Below are 24,222 nucleotides of genomic sequence, written 5' to 3'. Positions count from 1 at the left end.
TTCTGTGCCCATCTTGATTCATTTAACTTGTTCCCAAAGTATGCTCCCTTTGGTCATTCAAACACACTCATCCTTACCAGGTTTCTCCAACTTTTTTTTTTTTTTTTTTTTTTTTTTTACTGGCAAAGTTAGTGAGAGAGGGGGACAGAGAGAAAGGTCTTCCTTTTCCGTTGGTTCACCCCCTCAAATGGCCGCTACGGCCGGCGCACTGTGCTGATCCGAAGCTAGGAGCCAGGTGCTTCTTCCTGGTCTCCCATGCGGGTGCAGGGCCCAAGCACTTGGACCATCCTCCACTGCCTTCCCAGGCCACAGCAGAGAGCTAGACTGGAAGAGGAGCAGCCAGGACTAGAACCCGGCACCCCAACCAGGACTAGAACCCAGGGTGCCGGAGCCGCAGGCGGAGGATTAGCCTAGTGAGCCATAGCGCCGGCCTTCAACATTCTTTAAAAACGTAAGAAGTCACTCTGGCACCATGACTTGCTCACTGATTCTGATTCTCTCCATCACCCCACAGCTCAGTCACGTTTGCATCCTGGCAGGTCATAGAGCATAGAGGAGCAGAATTTGTTTTCTCTAGGCAAATGGGGCACCATGGGAACCTTTTATTTTATTTTTTGTAAGACAAAGTAAAAGAGAAATCGTCGGCCGGCGCCGCGGCTCACTAGGCTAATCCTCCGCCTTGCGGCGCCGGCACACCGGGTTCTAGTCCCAGTCAGGGCGCCGGATTCTGTCCCGGTTGCCCCTCTTCCAGGCCAGCTCTCTGCTGTGGCCTGGAAAGGCAGTGGAGGATGGCCCAAGTGCTTGGGCCCTGCACCCCATGGGAGACCAGGAGAAGCACCTGGCTCCTGGCTTCAGATCAGCATGATGCGCCGGCTGCAGCGCACCGGCCGCGGCGGCCATTGGAGGGTGAACCAACGGCAAAAGGAAGACCTTTCTCTCTGTCTCTCTCTCTCACTGTCCACTCTGCCTGTAAAAAAAATAAATAAATAAATAAAAATAAATAAAAGAGAGAAATCATCCATCTGCTAGTTCACTCCCCAGATGCCTGCAACAGCCTGGGCTGGGCCAGACCAGGAGCCTGGACCTCCATCTGAGCCTCCCATGTGGGTGACAGGAACCCAGGGCCTTGCGCCATCACTGCTCCTCCCAGGGTGTGCACCAACAGGAAGCTGGGTCAGAAGTGGAGCACTCAGACCGAGCTCTTTGACATGGATGCAGACATCACCAGCAGTGGCTTAACTGCTGCACCACAACGCCCGCCCCCATGGAAACCTTTTTAAAGGATTAAAGGAGTCTGAGTTCTTCACTTCTGTCTCCTCCCACTGCACACATATTCGCCAAGAGCGCCTTCCTTCCTAATCAGAGCTCCAGCACCACTATTACCCACATGAAGTTGCAATGCAGCAGCCTACCCATTTAATCTATGAACTTGAGTGCCACAGACAGGATGGGATTTATTTAATATGGTGGCCCTGTGTTTTTATGCCTTGACCCTGGTACCTGAGCTTTCTAGTTTCTTGCTGTAAGTTACTCATTTTTCTCTCTCATCTCATATGCATCATTTTTAAATTATTCTACCATGACTTTTTTTAGTTCCTCACTCCCAATCAACATGATTCCAGATGAAAACTAGATTCATTTTTAAAAACTTCGTATTATGGGAAATTTCAGAAAAGTATGCAAAACTAGAGATAACTGTATAATGAGCCCTTCCATATCCATCAGCCAGCTTCTGTGGTGACCACCTCTCAGATCACCAAGCTGGCGTCATCCATATCCACACCTGCTTCACAGCCCCAACGGGATGACTTTGAAGCCAACCCCAGATGTCATATCACAACTGTTACTCACCACTCCACATGGTAGAGAGACGACTTCTTTTCCTTCCCTGTGGACATGAACACCAATTCCAAATACCTGACAGTTCTTCTAAAGGTTTGCACTGTTTCTATATTAATTAAAATCCTTTGTGTTGTAAATAACAAGTCAACTAGAACAAAGCTAAGCAAACGGGAGTTCATTGGAAGAATACCAGAGTATCTCACAGAATCCTGAAAAAGAAATATGAATTTCTCAGGATGGGGAGAAACCTTGACAACACTGGGTCTGAACAGCACGAGATCTGAGACCCCTCGAGGTACCGTCGAGAACATGACTCACACACCTCTCCCTGGCTCTGTGCTTCGGTTCCAAAGTCTCCAGTCCTAGAAGACAGCCAGGAGAATCTGATCCCTGCTTGAGTCAGCTCTGCTGCCCTGGACCAGTTAGTCACAGCCAAGAACGAGGTTACATAGGGAGACACTACCATCAAGAGTCCACCTCTGCGAGCAGAGCCAGGGGCTTGGCAGAGAGATGGGACCAGGCAGGCTTCACGAAGTTGCTACCTCATGGAACAAGGAGACTGGGAGTCATTGAAGAAAGCTGAGGGGGCTGGCACCGTGGCTCACTTGGTTAATCCTCTGCCTTGCGGCGCCGGCATCCCATATGAGCGCCGAGTTCTAGTCCCGGTTGCTCCTCTTCCAGGCCAGCTCTCTGCTGTGGCCCGGGAGTGCAGTGGAGGATGGCCCAAGTGCTTGGGCCCTGCACCCCATGGGAGACCAGGAGAAGCACCTGGCTCCTGACTTTGGATCAGCTCAGCGCCAGCCATGGCAGCCATTTGGGGAGTGAATCAATGGAAGGAAGACCTTTCTCTCTGTCTCTCTCTCTCACTGTCTATAACTCTACCTGTCAAATAAATAAATAAATAAATAAATAAGAAAGAAAGCTGAGACCACAAAGGCAGGCAGGGGTCTTGGAGGTCATGCTAAGGGGTTTGAGATTTATGGGAAGATGCTGCGGGACTTCAAAACACTCTAGCTTTCAGTGCAGTTTTTTCTTTTATTATCACCTCATCAAGCCAAACCAGTCTTCCAGAAATCACATTGGCATTAAAGGAATATTGTTACCTCACCTCGATTTGATCTGGAAGGAGAAAAGTTTGGGTGAAGTGAGCCCAGTTCTGTCCCATAATTCAGTCACTACTGCCTACTCCGCAGCAGTTCATCTGTTTAGCTGGGTGTACTTGGAAATTTTGGAAATTCTTAAAGTCTTCGTTATGAAACACAGCCCGAGGGGCCAGCGCTGTGGCATAGCGGGTAAAGCCACCAGCTACAGTGCCAGCATTCCGTATGAGTGCTGGTCCGAGTCCCGGCTGCTCCACTTCCAATCCAGCTCTCTGCTATGGCCTGAGAAAGCAGCAGAAGATGGCCCAAGTGCTTGGGCCCCTGCACCCATGTGAGAGATCCAGAAGCAGCTCCTGGGTTCAGATCAGCTCAGCTCTGGCCGTTGTGGCCATTTGGGGAGTGAACCAGTGAATGGAAGACCTCTCTCTCTCTCTCTGCTTTCAAATAAAAAATATTAAAACAAAAACAAAAACCAGCCTGAGTTTATTTCAAGCTCTTGAAATCAGAATCTAAGTGCAGGTTTATTCTTACGTACAAAGTTAATAAGTATACTTCATAAATGACACTGATAGCTTCTGATTGAATACAGTTTGTGGATAGAAATGTTTTTCTCTGTTTTAAATGAATAAAAATACTACTTAGGCCAAAATGACAAAGGCCCAGTGCAGAGCTTTAAAAGGTTTGAAGTTAATGTTGGTAGAAGTTAATGTTCATGTGGGAATCAGTCATGTCTCATGACCCATTTTTCATCACTCATTTAGTATTTAAATGTCTGTTTTCCCCCAAATACTTTGCCAGTGCTGGGGATAGAAAAATAAACAGACAGATAGTGGGATAAACTGGTGAATAAAATGTTTAATATTATAAGATCAATGAATTAGTTGGGGAATATGTTATATCTTAATGTTAGCCGTCGCAAAGCACACCGGAGTAAGGGAAAGGGTTTATTGGGGAACACCCTACAGACCGGAGTGAAGGGGCGGCGAAGGAAAAAGGGAGAAAGAGAATATAAGAGAGAAACAGAGAGGAGAGGAGCTAGGAAGGAGAGAAGAGAGAGCAGAGAAGAGGAGAGAGGAGAGCAGAGCCAAGAGGCCAGAGGAGGAGGCTAGAGAGAGGAACTGAGAGAGAGAGAGAGAGAGAGGAACCGAGAGAGAGAGAGAGAGAGAGAGAGAGAGAGAGAGAGAGAGAGAGAGAGAGAGAGAGAAGAAGAGAAGTGCCAAACAGGCCCTTTTAAAACTTTGCCTGAGGGCGGGCAGGGAAGCAGGAGCAGCCAATCCCATTAGGATGGGGGTGGAGCCTGGCTCAGGTAGCTGGGCCTTGCGGCCACCTGGCTACAACTGCGCCAGTTTCCTAACAGAATATATAAGGAGAAGCAGCCCAGGTATAGACTTATGAAAAGGGTAGCTGGGCGATTACTTCCCACGTGTTAGGAAGACTGCGTTGGCTTGGGACATCAAGTAAAGGGATGGATGCTCAGGCACATTTTGAACTCAGGTGAGATTGAGATAATTTGAATCAGCAAATCAGGAAAAAGTTTATTTTCAAACTAAATATATTATGAAATAACTTTTGCTTCTGCTTGATGTCATTTAAGCACAGTGTTTTATCCCGCCTACATCTACTTGACAGGCATTTGCTGTTAACCCTGCTATTTGGGTCAGTCCTGCAAGGTCTCATGTCATGAGAAAGACATAAAGATGAGAGAGACTCAGCTCCTCTTCTCAAGATTGTACTACACAATGCACTAGCCTGAAAAGAATCTCTTAATTTATACAGTGCCAACAAAGGCCCAGCGGGGGACCTGCCTCCCATGCACCTTACCTGAACTTTCTGAAGACTTCTCAGACACATGGATTTCAATTTTTTTTGATAAAAACACCCTTATCAGCCATGGTAATCTGTGATTATTTTAAAATTTACTGTATATGGGAGAAACCACCATCTTTCCATTGCTTCTTGTTTATAACCCTTGCCTCTATTTCTGCTGAACTACAGTATTTTTGCTTTTTACTTGTTGAACTCTTTATTTAATGAACATTAAGCCCTTGACTGTAATGTAAATTAAAATGTTATATCAAAAATGAAAAAGGGAAGAAAGAAAAAGAGAGGTAGGAAGGAAGGAAGGGAAGGGGAGAGAAGAAGGGGATATCATTATATTCTTGGAATTTTATCAGTGAGCTACAGTGAATCTGTTCTGTTTGAATTAATATCACATTGACATGAAAAAATTATGATGATAAAAAACCCTTTATCTTTAAAAGACTTATTTATTTGAAAATCAGAGTTACAGAGACAGAGGGACAGAGAGATCTTCCATCTGCTGTTTCACTCCACAGATAGCCGCAATTGCCAGGGTTTCAAAGTTGAAGCCAGGAGCTAGAAACTTCGCCTTGGTCTCCCACCTGGGTACAAGGACCCAAGCACTTGGGCCATCCTTTGCTGCTTTTCCCATCCACTAGTGAGGAGCTGGATCATAAGTGGAACAGCTGGGACTCAAGCCAGCACCCTTATGGGATGCCAGTGTCACAGGTGGTGGCTTTACCTTCTACACCACAATGCTGGCCCCCAGAAATCCTTTATCTTTTACTTCTATTTTAACAAGCTTTTTGAAGCAACCTTATAGAATACTGCTTAGCAATAAAAAGGAATGAGTACTGATACATGCTACTGAAACTTGTGAGAAGACACCTGCACAACCAGCTTTTACTATGCCCTTATTATCCATTATAATAGTGCTAGAAACTATTATCATTATTTTAATGTAACCTAAAGTGTAATCACATCAGCTTATTAGGCAACTAGTAGTAATAATAAGCAATGCTAAGTGTCTTTGAGCTAAGTAATCCAGTAATTACATTAAGTTGATTATCCCCGTATCACACACTCCCCCTTCCCTCCACCTGGCCAGATGTGACCCTACCCTGACCCAGGTCCAGGAATGTAAAAGGGAGGTTTAAAGTTTGAGATAACAACCAGCCCCTACCCTGGAGTCAGCAACAGGTGTGGGACTTATCAGAAGTGTCAACTTGATCTATAGCATTCCCCTACAGCCTGCTTGGACATGATAATAAAAGCTCTGTAAGAATTGGGCTCGGGGCTTCTCAGAGGCTTCCTCTCTTGGAGGCACAGAGAGGCCCGGGGTTCGCACTCGTAATAAAAACGACCCTGCTAATTGGCTTCAACTTTGGTCTCTGGTGGTGTGATTTTCGGGGGCCCACGGACTGCGGGCATAACACTTGAAAATGTTACACTAGGTAAAGAAACCCACTTACATGAAAGGTGCAAACAGGCAAATCTAGAGATGGAAAGTAGATCAGTGGCTGGCCTAAGTCTGAGAAACTCGAGGGGACCTGAGGGGAGCTGGTGCTGTAGTGCAGGGGGTTAACCACCGCTTGTGATCCTGCATCCCATACGAGCACCAGTTTGAGCCCTGGCTGCTTTGCTTCTGAACCAGTTCCCTGCTCATGTGCCTGGCCAGGCAGCGGAAGATGGTTAGAGTATTCAGTCCCCTGCCACCCATGTGAGAGACCTGGATGGAGTTCCTGGCTCCTGGCTTAGGCCTGGCCCAGGCCTGGCCCAGCCCTGACTACTGCGAACTTTTGGGGAGTGAACCGGGGAAAGGAGGGTCCTTGTCTCTTCTCTGTCACTTTGCCTTTCAAATAAGTAAATAAATCTTAAAAAAAAATAAAAATAAAAAAAGACCCCTGCCTCGCATAATGGAGTGCCAGGGTTGAAGACCAGGCTCTACTCCCAAGTATAGCTTCCTGCTAATGCTGACCCTGGGAGGCAGTGGATGACAGCTCCAGTAGGGGCCCTGCTACCAAAGTGGGAGATCTGCATTAAGTTCCTGGGTCCTGGCTCTGGCTCTGGCCCTGGCTATTGTGGGCATTTGAGGAGTGAACCAGTCGATGGGAATGCTGTCTGTCTGCCTCTTAAATAATAAAAACAGTTTTTAAGTTCATGAAAAATGCACTTAAAAAAAACTATGCATAGATTTCAAGAATTTTTTGTACCAAAATAAACATCTTTTAAATCCCCATGTATGCGAAAACAAAGGGAACAGCATTCCCATGAGCTTCTCTTGAAAAGATTACAAAATAATTACTAAATACTTGGTCAACTAAGACAAAGAAAATACAGCAAAAGGATTGACAATGAACCTTGAGTCTATTAGCTGTTAGACATTCTGAAACAAAGGCAGGATTATGGTCATGGGACAGAATTTAAATGTTATAAACATTAACACAAATGGGAGGGAATGAAAAGAAAGTAGTATAAATGCATTATATCTTAACTTTTTCAAAAAAGATTTATTTATTTGTTTTAAAGAGTTATAGAGAGAAAGAGGGAGAGAGAAAGAGAGAACGAAGGAGAGAGATATCTTCTATCCCCTGTTTCATTTCCAAGATGGCCGCCAGGAGCTTCATCCAGGTCTCCCACATGGGTGGCAGGGGCTCAAGCACTTGGGCCATTTTCTGCTGCCTTTCCTAGGCCATTAGCAAGGAGCTTGATTGGAAGTGGAGCAGTCAGGATGCCGGCGTCATAGGCAACAGCTTTACCAGTATCTTCACTTTTTATGAATGACATTTAAAGCTGTTAAATCAAGTAATGGAGGTCTAAAAGAACATTAACCAAAATTTACCCAGTGAATAAGCCAAACAGAATATGCTTTTGGATTAGAAAGACCTGCCTTTAAACACTGAGCACTGCTTTATGACTTTGGGCAAGTTGTTCAGTCTCAACTTCCCTGAACAGAGGTTCCCTCAGCAGAAGTGTCTCTCAGGCTTGCTAGGTTTAGAATATAATAAATACTCATTATTTGTACATATTGGTTAAGGGAAACAGTTCAGCAAATCAACTAAATATGTAGATAAAGTTGCTTGGGATGTGATAAGTTTTCTCAAGGTATCCTGCTACATTGAGAAGGGGCTACTGTAGGGCAGGCAGTTGTTCCTGTCACTCTATTGAAGCTGGTTCAAATCCCAGCCTCTGATCCTGCATATTTTCTTTCCTACAAGATTTGTCTCCTTGGAAAATAATTGCTTGCTCTTGTCTCCAGTGAGAGATCTGAACTTACACAAAGAAACAAAATTTGTTGGTACTATCTGTTGAGTTTACTTTCCCCCAAATCAAAAAGGAAAGATTGGGGTTTTACTCTTATACTGAGAGTGGTTTCAATTTTAATTTTTTAAATTTTTGAGAGAGAGAGATCACTTCCATCTTCTAGTTCATTCCCAAATGCTGGCAAAGTCAACTCTGGGCTGGTGTGAAGAAAGGAGTCAGGGGCTGCAACCAGGTCTCCACATGGTGGCAGTGCCCCAGGTCATCGTCTGCTGCCTCCCAGGGTGTGCATTAGCAGGAAGCTGGAATGGGAGCCCATCGCTGCAGTCCAGGTTCTCCAATGCGGAATGCCTGCGTCCCAAGCTGCATCTTAACCCCTATGCCAAATGTCTGCTTTTGACATTAAAAAAAATATATTTTTATTTCTTTGAAAGGCAGAGTTGTTGGGGGGGGGGGGGATGGGAAGAGACAGAGAGAGAGATCTTCCATTTGCTGGTGCATTTCCCAAATGGCCACAGCAGCCAGGCTGGGCCAGATCCCAGCCAGGAAGTTCCTCCAGGTCTGCCATGTGGGTGGCAGAGGCCCAAGAATTTGGGCCATCCTCTGCTGCTTTCCCAGGATATTAGCATAGAAGCTGTATCAGAAGTGGAACAGCCAGGACAGAGCTGGTGCCCATATATGGGATGCTGGTGGTACAGGCAGCTGCCAACCTGCTAGGTTGCAATGCCAGTCCCAGGAATTTTTAAAAATAAACTATCATGAAAAAACAATTTTTTAAGATTTATTTATTTATTTGAAAGAGTTACAGAGACAGAGATCTTCCATCTGCTGGTTCACTCCTCATGTGGCCGCAAAAGCCAGGGCTGGGCCAGACTGAAGCCAACAGCCAAGAGCGTCTTCAGGGTTTCCCACGTGGCTGCAGGGACCTAAGGACTTGGCCATGTTCTATTGCTTTCCCCGCCTCATTAGCAGAGAGTTGGAGCGGAAGTGGGGCGCTGGGACTCCAACTCAGGCCTCACGGGCGGTGGCTTTACCCGCTAGGCCACACCCCGCCCTGAAAACTTCAATCATACATCTAGTAGAAAAGCATAGGGCCCCAATCTTGGTTAATGCACAGTCTTACCCACGCCTCACCTCCTACCTGCTGGATTGTTGTGAAGCAAATCTCGCATAATTTTATCCAAAAATATTTCAGTACGATTCTCCTTTGTAAAAACACCACAAGGCACTGTCCTGTCTTAAAACAGTACCAGCGCTTCCCCTGTGTCATTAAATGCTCGGCCAGGGTTCCACATTTTCCTCTCGGTCTCCAACGTTTTGAAAGCAGTCGGGTCGTCAAATCAGAAGCCGCGGGTCACGGGTCAAGGGCAGCCGAAGGCCTGGCCGGAGCCCTCCGGGTTACAGATAAACCGCAAATTCCCTTTCGCGATCGGAGCAGGTGCGTCCGCGGGAAGCCGGCCCGGAAGGGAAGCGTGTCGCTGGGTGCGGTTTACACCCGCGTTTGCATCCGCAGTGGAAAGGCCGTCCCCTCGCCTGTCCCGGGACGTCGAGGTCACCGCCCCACGCCCTCGGGCGCCCCTCTGCCCTGGCGGCCTCGCCTCCCCGCGTCCCGCGTCCCGCGTCCCGCGCCCGCCCAACGCCGCGGCGCCCGCGGGAGCGCGAGCCGGGACGGAGCGGCGGCGGCGGGAGCTCGGGGTCGCGGCTCGGCGGGGACGGCGGGGCCACCTCCGGGCCGTGCCCTTGACCTGCGCCGGAGCTCAGCTCGGCTCACAGCCCCGAAGCCCGGCATTCTCCACAGCTACCGATTTCAAACGTTGACCTTTTCGGCCCTCGGGGCGTCTACTGTCTATGGCTGCCACGAAGGCTCCGAGCTACGGCGAATATTTCAGTCCCGAAAGGTTGAAGGAATGGCCGGAGCCGGAGTCCGTTTCTTTCATGGAGGTACACATCCCGCGGCATTCAGCGGCGGGCGGGCGGGCTGAGGGCACTGGACCGGGACCGGCCGGGGTCGGAGCCGGCGAGGGCGAGGTGGAGCGCCCGGCCCGGACGGCCGTGGCGTGGGCCAGCAGCAGCCTGCGAAGAAGCCGGGAGTGGGAACGGCTTCCCCGGGAAGCCCCGTGGCTCTGCGCGAGCCTGTGGTTTGCCTCACTGTGAAGAAAAGCTCTTGGCCATTGCCTTTGCCGCCATTGCCGTGTCATCAAGAGTCGAGAGAGGCTTAATTTTTTAGATTTTTATTTATTTATTTGAGAAGCAGAGAGAGAAAGAAAGGTCTTCCGTACGCTGGTTCACTCCCCAGATGAGCGCAAGGGCCGGAGCTGGGCCCATCTGAAGCCAGGAGCCAGGAGCCAGGAGCTTCCTCCGGGTCTCCCACGTGGGTGCAGGGGACCAAGGACTTGGGGCATCTTCCACTGCCTTTCCAGGCCATTAGCAGAGAGCTGGTTGGGTAGAGAAGCAGCCGGGACTCAAACCAGTACCCATATGGGATGCCAGCGCTGCAGGCAGAGACTTAGCTCACTAGGCCACAGCACCGGCCCTGAGGCTTCATTCTTGTTACGTGTGCAGAAAGCTGTGGGTTTCCAAGGGTTGCAACACGTCCTTATCATCTAGTTTAGATTTTCTGGCAAAATCGTGAAGCATCACAAAAACAAAAAGGGTAGAAATTCTGATACCCGACCAAGATAACAGGAGCCTTCAAAAACTTCATGGAAATTGCACATCATAAAAACTAAGTGCCTTTAGGCCGGTGCCGCGGCTCACTAGGCTAATCCTCTGCCTTGCGGCGCTGGCACACCGGGTTCTAGTCCCGGTCGGGGCGCCGGATTCTGTCCCGGTTGCCCCTCTTCCAGGCCAGCTCTCTGCTGTGGCCCGGGAGTGCAGTGGAGGGTGGCCCAAGTGCTTGGGTCCTGCACCCGCATGGGAGACCAGGATAAGTACCTGGCTCCTGCCATCGGATCAGCGCGGTGCACCGGCCGCAGCACGCCAGCCGCGGCGGCCATTGGAGGATGAACCAACGGCAAAGGAAGACCTTTCTCTCTGTCTCTCTCTGTCCACTCTGCCTATTAAAAAACAAAAACAAAACAAAAAAAACAAAAACAAAAAAAACAAAAACAAAAAAACACTAATTGCCTTTCAGATCTGTTTGCACCATAATATACATCTTTAAAATCTTTATTTTTATTCCGTTGAGAGGTACCCATTATACCAGCGTTGTGCTATGATGGGTAAAGCCACAGCCTGCAACGGAGTCCCGACTGCTCGCCCTCTGATCCAGCTCCCTGCTAATAGCCTGGGAAAGCAGCAGAAGATGGCCCAAGAGTTTGGGCCCCTGCACCCATGTGGGAGACCCAGAAGAAACTCCTGGCTTCGGCCTGACCCAGCCGTAGCTGTTGCAGCCATCTGGGGGACTGAATCAGCTGATGGAGGTTCTCTCTCTCTAACTGACTTGAAAGTAAAGAAATCAATCTTTAAAATAATCAAATACGATCAAAGGAAATAGAGCAGAGACAGAGATCTTTCATCTGCTGGTTTACGGCCCAGATGCTGGCAACAGCCAGGGCTGGGGGAGGCGGAAGGGAGGCGCTCCATGCAGATCTCCCACGTGGCTGGCGAGGCCCGGACTACCTGAGTCATCACTTGCTGACCCCCAGGCTGTGCATCAGTAGGAAGCTGGAGTCAGAAGGGAAACCACCACTTGGACCCAGGCACTCCCATGTGGGATTCAGGTGTCTGAAGTCTTAGCCAATTGTGCCAAATGCCCACCCCTAAAACATCTTTGAAAAAATTATTTTACAAATTAATTTGAGAGGGAGAGTGGGAGACGGAGAGTGCTCCCACCTTCTGTCTCATTCCCCAGATGCCCTCCAGGGTGGGGGATGAGCTGGGCTTCCAATCCGAACTCAAAACAGTTCTCCCACGGGGGTGGCAGGAACACAATTACTTCAGCCATTATCTCTGCTTTTAGGGTCTGCATTAGCAGGAAGCTGAAATTAGGAGCCAGAGCAGAGATCAAACCCAGATAATCTGATGTGGGATCCAAGCATCTTTTTTTTTTTTTTTCTATTTATTTATTTGAAAGAGTTAGAGAGAGAAGCAGAGACAGGGAGAGAGGTCCTCCATCCACTGGTTCACTCCCCAGATGGCCACAATGGCCGGAGCTGTGCCGATCCGAAGCCAGGAGCCAGGAGCTTCTTCCGGTTCTCTCACGCCGGTGCAGGGGCCCAAGGACTTGGGCCATCGTCTACTGCTTTCTCAGGCCATAGCAGAGAGCTGGATCAGAAGAGGAGCAGCTGGGACTAGAACCGGCACCCATATGGGATGCCGGTGCTTCAGGTCAGGGCTTTAACCTGCTGCGCCACAGTGCCAGCCCCATGGATCCAAGCATCTTAACCAGTGTCTTAATTTCTAGACTAAATGCCTACACCTGAAGTTTTAAATTCCATTTTTGACTTCTTAAAGTACCTTGTATATAGCATTTTCTAATATTACGATGGCTAAAAAAATGTGACTTCCCAGGATTCTTGTCACCATGTCTGTTTCTACTCCATATAGACTGATGATTGATTCTAAATCTATATTGTGGGATCGATGTAGTTTCCAGTTGCTGTCTCCTGTTAAGTCTGAGAAGGCTTTCAAGCAAGATTCTGTTTGTACTTTAAAGAGAGCTTTATTTGGAGAAACCCTGAGTAGGGCCGGCGCCGCGGCTCACTAGGCTAATCCTCCGCCTAGCGGCGCCGGCACACTGGGTTCTAGTCCCGGTCAGGGCGCCGGACTCTGTCCCGGTTGCCCCTCTTCCAGGCCAGCTCTCTGCTGTGGCCAGGGAGTGCAATGGAGGATGGCCCAAGTGCTTGGGCCCTGCACCCGCATGGGAGACCAGGAGAAGCACCTGGCTCCTGGCTCCTGCCATTGGATCAGCGCAGTGCGCCGGCCGCGGCGGCCATTGGAGGGTGAACCAACGGCAAAGGAAGACCTTTCTCTCTGTCTCTCTCTCTCACTGTCCACTCTGCCTGTCAAAAAAAAAAAAAGAAAAGAAAAGAAACCCTGAGTAGCTGTTTGAACTCACTTTTTTTTTTTTTTTTTTGACAGAGAGAGAGACAGAGAGAAAGGTCTTCCTTCCGTTGGTTCACCCCCCAAATGGCTGCCACTGCCGGCGCTGGGCTGATCCGAAGCCAGGAGCCAGGTGCTTCCTCCTGGTCTCTCATGTGGGTGCAGGGCCCAAGCACCTGGGCCATCCTCCACTGCCCTCCTGGGCCACAGCAGAGAGCTGGACTGGAAGAGGAGCAACCGGGACTAGAACCCGGTGCCCATATGGGATGCTGGCGCTGCAGGTGGAGGATTAACCAAGTGAGCCACGGTGCCAGCCCCTCACTTTTTTTTTTTATTAAGATTTATTTATTTATTTGAAAGGCAGAGTTACAGAGAGAAAGGTAGACAAGAGAGATCCTCCATCTGCTAGTTCACTCCCCAATCGGCCACAATGGCCAGGGCTGGGCCAGACCAAAACCCAGAGCCAGGAGCTTCATCTAGGTCTCCCACATGGGTGGCAGGGGCCCAAGCACTTGGGCCATCTTCTGCTTTTCCAGGCACATTAGCAGGGAGCTGGATGGAAAGTGGAGCAGCCAGGACACCAACCAGCACTCAAAAGGGATACTGGTGTTGTAGGCTCCGGCTTAACCCACTACGCCACAATGTCAGCCCTGAGCATCACTTCGGCTGCCACATGAAGCTATTAAATATGGGTAGAAGTAACAGCTTTCCTGTTTGAGATGTCTCTTATTTACCAATTTGGCGTTTGAGTTTATTTCATTTTGATACACTCAAAATGGCAGAACAAAAAAGAGCCAGAGACTGAATAACATAGTTCTAAGGACCTGTGTTATTGTTCATTGGCGATAATTCCTTTAGGAATAGTATAGCTTCCAGATACTGGATTTTTATTGCCATCTCACTTGTTCCTCCTTAGTCCTACAGAATAAAAACCGAGTCAGTTCTTAGCCAACTGGAAGAGCCCTAGGAGGAGGTGAGTGCAACAGCTTTACCCAACTTGTCATGGAAACAGTTAAGTTCTAGATGTGCACAGTATCAGCAGAGACGGCCAGGAGCTGCAGGAACTAGCTCTAAGATTCTGGAGCAGTTGAACTGAGAAACTTTCTGTGGTTTTAACTTAGGAAGAGAGGTGGCATAAGGCCAGAAAGTGAATTCAAAGGTCCTTTAAAACAGCTGATTGCCTGAAAACAGGATTCGTTTGCTGACGGATCCCTTTAATGAATCAGTTTTTGGTGCTTTAAAAATATGATTGAAGAGTTGACACTAGAGACTTATTTTGAAACAATCTGAGTGGACAGCAGAAAAATGAATAGGTATTGGATGGAATACGTTTGTGGGTTGATAGCTGTTGAACCTGGGTGACAGGTTCATGGAGAAAGCTTTTGAAATTTTCCATGACAAAAAATTACAAAGCGTGCTTTGAGATACAGGTATCAGTTTTGCACTAAAACAACTGGTGATGTACCCTCAGGTTGTTTCTTCAGTGTTACGTCCTAATATTCAGTTCTGTCATTTTAGGTATTAGCTAGAGAAGACATTGATGAGGCTGTCCATGCAATATTATTCAGAGAAAATCACGCTGTGAAGGTAAGAGCTGGCTGCAGCCTGTGGGCGCGAGGTGAGTTCTGGCCGAGCAAGGGTGGTGCAGAGGAGCGTGACCAAGAGTTGACGTCACCACGTCATAGTGACTCATTTTGCAGGGGGGATGGGTGGGGCGCCCATTCTATAGAGAGCCGAGGTTGTGCCACCTCCTTGCACTATTGCCAAGAGGTTGGAGACCTTACTTGGCTCTCTCCTTTAGGGATCTGTGAGATTGTTCTAACTGTACTTCCTCTATGTCCTGGTACTGAGTAGATTTTTTTTTTCTTACAAAAATTGCCTCTTTCTCATATGTACCCATATTGTAGCAGGCCTATATCAAACCACTGGAAATGAATTCATATTTAAGGGAAAAGACCAGTTAGTAACTAATGGTCACTATGGAATTAATAAGTCTAAAAGGGGTTTAATGTGTTCTTGTAAAAAATTTTATTCATTCTCATTTGAAAGGCAGAGAAAGATATATATAATATATAATATATAATATATAATATATATATATCTCCCATTTCTTGGTTCACTCCCCAAATGCCTGCAACAGCCAGGGCTCATCTAGGCTGAAACCAGGAGCGGGGAACTCAGTCCAGGTGTCTCATTGTCTCCCTGGGTGGCAGGGACCCCAAGTACTTCAGCCATCTCAGCTGTCTGCTGTCTCGCAGGGTGCACGTTAGCAGGAAGCTGGATCAGAGCAGAGGAGCCAGGACTCGAGCCTAGGCACTCTGATGCGGCAAGTGGGCGCCCCACGCCTTGCCTTTACTGCTACAGCAATCATACCCACCCCAGGTGGGGCTTAATTTCGATCAGAAAAACTGAGATTTGGTGTTATAATACTTTGCTATTTGCATTGTGATTTATCATTTATAAAGGAGGTACACACGTATTCATTCTCATCTGAGCATCAGAAGTGGGGTTGCCTCCTCTCAAGGATGGGAAGAGGTGCAGCAGCGAGTCTAGGCTCTTTCTGTGCCACCAGTGTTGTCACAGCTGTTTCTGATGATGAAGCTAGCTGTGGAGTGGGTGAGTAGGGAATGCTTGGACATCCTGAAGCAGCAGCAAGGATGTTGTGAGTTAGGAGTGGTTTGATGTGACACGTGAGTTAGCTGCAGTTCCGTCCAGTGTGTTCTAGAACTTTCCGTGAGTTCTTCCTGCTCTGTGCTGTCGGCTCCCTTCTGTGCCTCTCCTCTGCTGTGCTCAGGGCTTTGCAACCTGAATGTGGCTGAGAGCTTAGGAGGGAAACAAGAGCGCCAACCTCGTTAATCAGATGACAACAAGAGGCGAATATGCTGTTTTCCCTGTTTGTGTCGCTTCACTAGCAATTGGATACGTATATTCAGCATCTGGCTATTTTCAAGGAAAGAAGAAGAGAGATGATACATAAGAAATGGGTCCAAAGTGTTGCTGATCCTCTTCAGCAGAGAATTATGGAAAAAGTAATTTCATACAGAGGAGTTGAAAAAATGAAACAAGAGAATTTTGAACACTTCTTAAAGCACACAAATAAAACGGTACTGAATTTTTTTAAAATAAAGTATAATTTGGGCTGGTCCAATATTTGCACTGGTTCGGCAGAAAGTTTCTAAGCCTATTTTTGCATTTAAGATGAATAAATTCAACTGTAATCTACCTGTCTTATGCCTTTGGTTTCATGTGGAGGGGATAAGAGTGTTGATTTGAAAATAGATTTATCAGACTACCTTTAGGTAAATGTTAACAGAATAGCAGTGGCTTAAAAACATAGGGCATTTATAGTTTACTTAACAAGAAATTGATAGGGTGGTCTCATTGTGGGTTCTGGCAGCACAGCAATGTCAGGGGTTTTGCTGTGGTTCTGTTCTGTCCTTAACAATTTTAATTTATCTTCATCATTCTCACATTTGCTTCATAGCTGTGTACAGCCCCAGGTGTGATGTTTGCATTCCAGGCAGGCAGAAGGCGTAAGGAGTGGTGTCAGGGAACGTTTCTTTTTATTATTATTATTATTTATTTTTGACAGGCAGAGTGGACAGTGAGAGAGAGAGACAGAGAGAAAGGTCTTCCTTTTTTCCGTTGGTTCACTTCCAATGGCCGCTGCGGCCAGCGCGCTGCGGCCGGCGCACCGCGCTGATCCGAAGCTGCGAGTCAGGTGCTTCTCCTGGTCTCCCATGCAGGTGCAGGGCCCAAGCACTTGGGCCATCCTCCACTGCACTCCCGGGCCACAGCAGAGAGCTGGCCTGGAAGAGGAGCAACCAGGACAGAATCTGGCGCCCCGACCGGGACTAGAACCCGGTGTGCCGGCGCCACAAGGCGGAGGATTAGCCTAGTGAGCCGCAGCGCCGGCGGGAACGTTTCTTTTACGTCTCCAGATCCCCTTGGTGGGCTTTCCCTTAGGTCTCATTGGCCAGCAAGACCTAACCGTAGGCAGGGGCAGGAAAGAGACTGCAGCTGTATTCTGAATAGTAGGAGTGGCAAGGGACAAGTGGATTGCATGGCTCCTGGGCTGGCCAACCATTGGACATAGAGACTAGCAGTGTCTGTAAGAGAACACGATTTTGGTTTCGTATTTTGAAGTTTTATGTATTTGGAAGAGTGGAGAGAGAGGGAGGGAGGGCGAATGAGAATATGAGAGAGACCCAGGGAGATCTTCCAACCACTGATTACTCCTCCCAGTGCCTGCATCAGCCAGGACTGGGCCTCGCTGAAGCCAGGAACCTGGAACTCCATCCATATGGGTGATGAACCCAAGCACTTGGGACATCGTCTGCTGCCTCCCTGGCTCATTAGAGGAAGCTGAACTCTCTCCAGGCACTCTGATACGAGAGGTGGGCATCCCTTGTGGCAGCTTAACCTGCCGCACCACAGCGCCCACCCCTAAAGATCCTTTTTTTTTTTTTTTTTTTTGACAGGCAGAGTGGACAGTGAGAGAGAGAGAGACAGAGAGAAAGGTCTTCCTTTGCCGTTGGTTCACCCCCCAATGGCCGCCGCGGCCGGCGCGCTGCAGCCGGCACACCGCACTGATCCGATGGCAGGAGCCAGGAGCCAGGTGCTTTTCCTGGTCTCCCATGGGGTGCAGGGCCCAAGCACCTGGGCCATCCTCCACTGCACTCCCTGGCCACAGCAGAGGGCTGGCCTGGAAGAGGGGCAACCGGGACAGAATCCGGCGCCCCGACCGGGACTAGAACCCAGTGTGCCGGCGCCGCTAGGCGGAGGATTAGCCTAGTGAGCCGCGGCGCCGGCCTGGATCTTTTGTTGTCAATTCGAGGTCAAGACTGTTTTGGAATTTAGGCCCACCTGTCTCGAGTACCACATTTAAATCTTGTTGGCTTCATGTGTAGACTGTAAGATCTTTGTTATTTCCAGGTATTTGTTAGAAATCTAGAGCAGTTTAGCTGGAATGTTAGAAGTTTTAAGCATATTTACTAAACCAAGTTTTTGAATATGTACATTGATTACTTTTCCCTAAATGCTCCAAGAGGCAGGAGTTCAAGATAGATTTCAGGTCTCTTTGAAAGCAAGGTAGCAGTCATTTTTTTTTTTTTTTAAGATTTATTTATTTATTTGAAAGTCAGAGTTACACACACACACACACACACACACAGAGGTCTTCCATCCACTGGTTCACTCCCCAGTTGGTTGCAATGGCTGGAGCTGTGCCGCTCCAAATCCAGGAGCCAGGAGCTTCTTTCGGGTCTCCCACGCAGGTGCAGGGGCTCAAGGAGTTGGGTCATCCTCCGCTGCTTTCCCAGGCCATAGCAGAGAGCTGCATTGGAAATGGAGCAGCCAGATCTCAAACTGGTGCCTATATGGGATGCTGGCACTGCAGGCAGCGGCTTTACCCACTATGCCACAGTGCCGGCCCCCAAAGTAGCCGTCTTATGATTGTGTCCAGTAGTATGCATGCGCAAGTGTCGGGTGGAGGAAGCTATACCTGAGAAATGGCATGTATTGAAGTTGAGAGATTTTAAAGGATAGAATATTCGGTGAGAGTCAGCCAAGTGAGCGGCTGGCTTCCCACAAAGCATCTGAGCGCCCAGGCTGTGTGAGCGGAAGCTGTGTTCAGAGTGGGATGTGTCGGAGTTATGGTCCCCCTGTCCTTATCCTGTCATTCCTAATGCCACTCTACTAAGGGAACCCTCTCCGGAAGCAGAACTTTGAGAACAGGGTGGGCTCTTGACTCCGCCTCCTCGGAAGAAGAGTGGAAAGAAGTGGGGTATTCAGGCCCAGGCAGCTGGAAGCAGACACGGAGCTGATGGGCTGATTGTAGACTTACTATCTGCACCTGGAAGTTAGGAGGCAGATTTCAGCTCAATCTAAGGACAAACTTGCCACTAGGTAAAATTACCCCCAAAGTGCCTGATTGCAAGTTTTCAGACAGAGGCTCATGGATGGCTCTAGATGGAAACTGGATGATTACTTCTCCTAGAAGGGGGTGGAGTCTCATTGTGGTCTAAATTACTTCTGAGGTTTCTTCTAATCCTTGGAAGCCATGCTTTTCTGTAAAAGGTGGATAAAGTATTTGGCTTTTCTGAGTCTTGCAAAAACAATTTGTATGTCAGGAATTGCTGTAAAGTGTACCGTTTTCTCCCCTAAAGGAAACTGTGTTTGGAGACCATTATAATCCTGACGTGTACGACCCTTTTTATATGAAGAAAAAGGACCCGAATTATGGAAAGGTATTAGAAGTTTACTTATTTATTCGTAGGAGGCCTGGAGTTGAGGTTTATTTTGGAAGCCTTGTAGTTATTCTCTTTCATTAAAAAAAATCCACAGACGTCTTTCCCCTGAGTTTTAGAATAAAAATTCGAAGTCATTTCGACGAAGGGGGAATTGACCTGGGAGCTGAGGCGAACGTGTGTGTGACGGTTTGCTCTTTCGTTGCTTGTTGAATTGCTCGCATTCAGCAAAATTGAAGCACGAGGGAGAGAGGCTTGTAGACAGTGAGCACGGGGTGTCGCCGGTGTGCCTAGCACCAGCGTGGCATCAGAAGGGCTCCCAGGAGAGTGTGCTGGCCAGAGCTAGTGCCAGGCTGTGAGGGGTCTCCGGTGTCTACACTGCCAGCAGATGAGTTCAGGTTGACAGCTGCAGATTTCAGTTTTTTCTTCCTTTAGCGCCTGATACTGTTAATAATCTAAACATATATCTGGCTCTGGAGAGAGAAGTGGTTTATTTTGCTTCTCCCAGAAAGCCAGGCGGGTTATTCCTATGAAGGTAGAAGGGTTCCCTTGGCTACAGGTAGAATCTCATTGCCGGGGGTAGGAGGCAGCACCTGTGTCGCTGTCCTGCTTGTTCAGTGACTGTTTCCTAGTGCTTAGGGCCCAGCATTGGGTTAAGTGCTGCGGTGAGGTGGAGGGGAGGTGAAGGGGAGCAAAGGCCCCCTGCCGGAGGCTTATAATAAGGAGGGAGGTGGAAAAAGGCTTGCTCTGATGGTCGGTCCCCAGCCCTCTAGCCCAACTCTTGCTTCGTTCACCTGCTCTTCTGGGCTCCCAAGCCCTTACGGACCAGGGGTCAGCTTCTCTGGGAGGCCTTCCTCTGGGGCTGGTTAGGGGCTCTGCCTCGGGCCCCTGTGGTATTCTGAGCTGACTCCTCCATCGCTGGACTGTCAGCACGTTGTCTTGTCTGGTCCAGACCCAGAGATGGTTGAGGGCAGGACCTGGCCTAGCTGTGGCCCACAGTGGCCTAGGGGCTCAGCAGTGATTGCCGGAGTGATGCAGAACACAGCGGCACTGGGGACAGCAGCGTGTCTCCTCCCGTCCAGCAGCTCCCTCCCTCTGTTACCCTTCACCACTCTGGGCATAGACAGTAGCCGTGGGTTTCCGTTCTTGGTGGCGTTGGAGTAGAGTAAACTTGAATGCGCAGGACAGATTTTTGAAAGCTTAAGGCAAACTGAAGTCGGGTTCTCAGAGTCTACTACACTGTAGGTTACAGTCCCACCATTTTGTGATCCTCTGTTCCGAAGACAGCAGGAGGTAGACCAGGAGAGGAGAGCGAACCTTGAGTACGAGACAGGTGCGTTGCGATGGGCCCTCAAAGGATTCCCCACCCTAGAGCCACTGGCGTTGTCTATTACAGTGTTGACTGAGGGTTTTTTTGTTTAAATCTTCCTACAGGAAAACGGTACTCCATGCAGGAATTTAAAGAAGTAGAGAAGGCCGGGCTGCGGGCCAGGTTGCCCCAGTCACTTTCACCTTGCACGGTGCGATTCCAAAAGGGCGGCATCCAGGCTCCGCGCGAGGTGGAGCTCGTGGGAAACGCAGGTACGGCGGCCCGGAGCACGCGCCTGCGTCCTTGCGTCACCTGCAGCCTCGGCTCCTTGCTGATGCACATCTCCCAGTGGGGGAAAACTGGGCCGCGAGTCCAGGCGGGTGGCCCGGTGTCGGTGACCATTTATGAGGCTGGACGCGACGGTGAGAAGAGACGAAGAGAAGTCTTACAGAGTAAGAGAGAGAGAAGCTCTGAACCAGAGGGAGGGCTGGTGGGCAGACCACGCTGCTGGGGTCTTGCGGAAGTCTTGGGTATTTGTGTGTCTGTAACCCGTCCTCTCCAAAGAGAAAATGCAGTGGTTGCACATGAGCTACTGCGAGGGCAGGGGCAGTGTTACCGGAGCCCCTTCCAACTTGTATTTGTCGAAACCTAAATCTTGTCCATTGGCCAATGTTTGTTGGTGGGCTTCCATCCTGTCGTGTTTGGTGTGTATGCGCTGCCAGGGAGCTGTGGGGTGGAGTTAGTCTGGCCTGCTTCTAGTCCTGTCCTCCCTCAGTAATGAGTTGCCTTGTCTGTTAGTGATTTATAGTTTTATTATTATCACTGTCATCACCTTTGTGTTATGTAGCGAACATAAGCCACTTAACAAGCCCCAGGCCAGTCCTCTGGTGACATCACCACTCAGGTCAGGAGATGAACCTGCACCTACTGAGGACAGTCCGCTCCTGCCCGAGCCAGCTTCACTTTTGTAAGTGCAGGGTCCTTGCTTTCCCTATAGTGTTATCAAATTAGTTTTGTATCCTTCAAATACTGTTTATCTTGCCTTGTTTTGAATTTCATATACATGGAAACTTAAAGCATCTAATATATTTTTTAAGATATATTTATTTGAAAGGCAGAGCAACAGAGAGAGAGGGAGGAAGGAAGAAAGAAAGAAAAGAGGGAAGGATGGAAGAGGGAGAGAGAGAGAGAAGGAGAGAGAGACAGACAGACAGATCTGCTGGTTCAGTCCCTGAATGGCCAAAACAGTCAGGTCTGGGTTAGGCCGAAGTCAGCGGTGAGTAAGTACATTTAAGTCTCCCACATGGGTGGCAGGGGCCCAAATTCTTGGGCCATCCTCTGTTGCCTTCCCAGGGGCATTAACAGGAAGCTGATCGGAAGCAGAACACCTGGGACTTGAACTGGCACTTCACTATGGGACGCCAGGGTTGCAGGCTGCAGCTTAACCCACTGTACCACAATACCAGTTGAAGCTTCCATTCTCTTGCGACTTACTTATTTATTTTTAAAGATTTATGTATTTATTTTAAAGTCAGAGTTACACACAGAGAGAAGGAGAGGCAGAGGGAGAGGGAGAGGGAGAGGGAGAGGGAGAGGGAGAGGGAGAGGGAGAGGTCCTCCATCCACTGGTTCACTCCTCAGCTGGCTACAATGGCCAGAGTTGCGCAAATCCGAAGCCAGGAGCTAGAAGCTTCCTCCAGGTCTCCCATGCAGGTGCAGGGGCCCAAGGAGTTGGGCCATCTTCTACTGCTTTCCCAGAGCTGGATCAGAAGTGGAACAGCTAGGACTCAAACCCGTGTCCATATGGATGCCAGCACTACAGGAAGCAGTTTTACCTGCTACGCCATGGCATTGGCCTCTTATTTATTTACAGAGGGAGTGACAGAGAGCGTGAGATCTTCCATTCACTGGTTCACTGCTCAAATGGCTGCAACAGCCAGACTGGGCCAATCCGAAGCCAGGAGCCTGGAGCTTCCAGGTCTCCCAGTGGGTGCAGGGGCCCAAGAACTTTCTTCGGCTTCGCCAGGCGTGTAAGCAGGGAGCTGGGTCAGGAGTGGAGCAGTCAGGACTTGAACCGCCGCCCACATGGGATGCTGGCACTGCAGGTGGCGGCTTTACCTGCTAGGCCACAGTGCAGGCTCCCAGGGGCTAGAAGATTATGCATCTGGAAGGTTCCTTTTCTGGGGCTTTTGCGGCCACTGCAGCCTGTGCCAGCTGCTCTTTCCTGCACGGAAGTGCAGGTCCTGTCGCGCTCCCTTGGTGTTTCCTTCTTCCCTGTCCTGAGTTTTGTGGGAATAAACAGTGCTGCTGTGTTTCTGCCCCCTGGTGACTTGGAAGCTTTATGTCCTATTTCTCATTTCCTTACCCATTTTAACAAATGGCTTTATTTAAACAGCACTGGCTATGTGACTGCCCCTTCCTCCGAGACAAAGCTTTGTCCTGCTTGGCTTCCTTCCCGAGGCTCTGTCCTCACAGCTCCCAGCTGCTCCTCCTCCGCCAGCGGGCCCCTCCCTGGAGCTCCTCTGGAGTGCCCAGCACTCTCCACAGCCTCTGACAGCTCCTCCCGGAATCCTCCCAACTGAGCCCAGGCCCTGCCGGGTAGCCCCCACGGCGTTACCCGGTCCTGGCTGCACCTCAGCATTCCTCCTCCTTAAGGTCACGTCAGCAGGATCACCACTCCTGACCTGCGGGTTGCGTGTCTGCGCTCCCTCTCCCTGGGCCTCCTGGCGAGGGAAGCCATCCCCACGTGGGGTATCCAGCAGCAAGCAGCAAGCAAGGGAGGGGGACTCATTCATCGTGGTGCTCCCAGCACTCGGCTGGAAGGAAGTGGATAAGATAAGCAGACGTTTGTTGACTGAATGCAGGAAGGAAGGAGACAGTGCATTTCCCTGGCTGGGGCAGCGCTGGTGACAGCCAAGGTCAAGGACCAGCCCGGCAGGTTCCTCGTGTGGCTGTTTACCGAGCAAGAAGAGAACTTCAGGGCCAGCTGGAGAGGAGTCAGACACTGTGACTGCAGAAGACCCCTCTCCAGGGGAAGAAAGGGGAGGCGGGGGGCCCCGATGTGTCAGCACTGGTGTGTTGCTGGGGAGAAAGCTAGGCTGCCCGGGAACCGCGAGGCCAGCACCTTCCTGTCTGGGCCCACCTGGCTGTCACCGTTGCTTTCCTGTGAACCCCCTTCTCCCTCTCCACACCCCGGCTTTCTTGGCTTCCTTGCATGGGTGCTGGGAAGCGGATGCCCCCATCCCGCCTGACTTTCTGGTTGGAGCACTCGGAGGCTGCCTGGAAGCCCCTCCGCCCCGAGGACAGCTCCAGGGATTGGCGCTCCGGCCCAGGGCCTCAGCCACAGCTGGGGAAAGATCCCCTGCCTCGCGCTCGCCCGCTGGGTGTGCCAGCAGGGGTGCAGCAGCCAGGCAGGTTGAGGGACAGCCCCGGGCATGTCTACTCAGCCTTCCCTTCTCATCATGTGAGTGTTGAGGTCACAAAATTAATTTTCCAAAATTTTTTTTAAAAATATTTATTCGAGAGGCAGAGTAACAGAAAGAGAGAGATACTGAGATATTCTATCTGCTGGTTCACTCCCCAAATGTCTGCAACTGTCAGGGCTAGGCCAAGCCATAGC

At 49.5% G+C, this 24,222-nt stretch overlaps 1 protein-coding gene and 1 long non-coding RNA gene across 2 annotated transcripts; one reads left to right on the top strand and one right to left on the bottom strand.

Moving 5' to 3' along the window:
- Positions 1-9,224: 9,224 nt before the first annotated feature.
- On the top strand, positions 9,225-22,050 carry LOC103347830 (protein FAM228B). Its single transcript, XM_089327074.1, has 7 exons — positions 9,225-9,944; positions 14,565-14,633; positions 15,959-16,150; positions 17,354-17,443; positions 19,214-19,294; positions 20,540-20,627; positions 20,729-22,050. The coding sequence occupies exons 1-7, from the start codon at positions 9,852-9,854 to the stop codon at positions 21,253-21,255; spliced, it is 1,140 nt and encodes a 379-aa protein (XP_089183200.1). The 5' UTR covers positions 9,225-9,851; the 3' UTR covers positions 21,256-22,050.
- LOC149128175 (uncharacterized) lies at positions 18,148-18,951 on the bottom strand. The gene is made up of 2 exons (XR_016229548.1): positions 18,550-18,951; positions 18,148-18,381 (listed from the first exon to the last, which is right to left on the bottom strand). It is a non-coding gene; the product is annotated as an uncharacterized LOC149128175 (long non-coding RNA).
- Positions 22,051-24,222: the final 2,172 nt, after the last annotated feature.

This window comes from Oryctolagus cuniculus, chromosome 2 (assembly GCF_051225735.1).
Source record: "Oryctolagus cuniculus isolate XC-2025 breed Fujian yellow rabbit chromosome 2, ASM5122573v1, whole genome shotgun sequence".
Taxonomy (NCBI): domain Eukaryota; kingdom Metazoa; phylum Chordata; class Mammalia; order Lagomorpha; family Leporidae; genus Oryctolagus; species Oryctolagus cuniculus.
Note: the sequence above shows the minus strand (reverse complement) of the source record. Positions and strands in the feature narration are given on the sequence as shown.

Excerpts from the sequence above, each read along its gene's own strand:
- LOC103347830 (XM_089327074.1), top strand. The coding sequence starts at position 9,852 with ATGGCTGCCACGAAGGCTCCGAGCTACGGCGAATATTTCAGTCCCGAA. Across the intron at positions 16,151-17,353 it reads TAAAGCACACAAATAAAACG|GTGATGAACCCAAGCACTTG; the intron begins GTACTGAATTTT and ends CCATCCATATGG. Across the intron at positions 20,628-20,728 it reads GAACCTTGAGTACGAGACAG|GAAAACGGTACTCCATGCAG; the intron begins GTGCGTTGCGAT and ends ATCTTCCTACAG.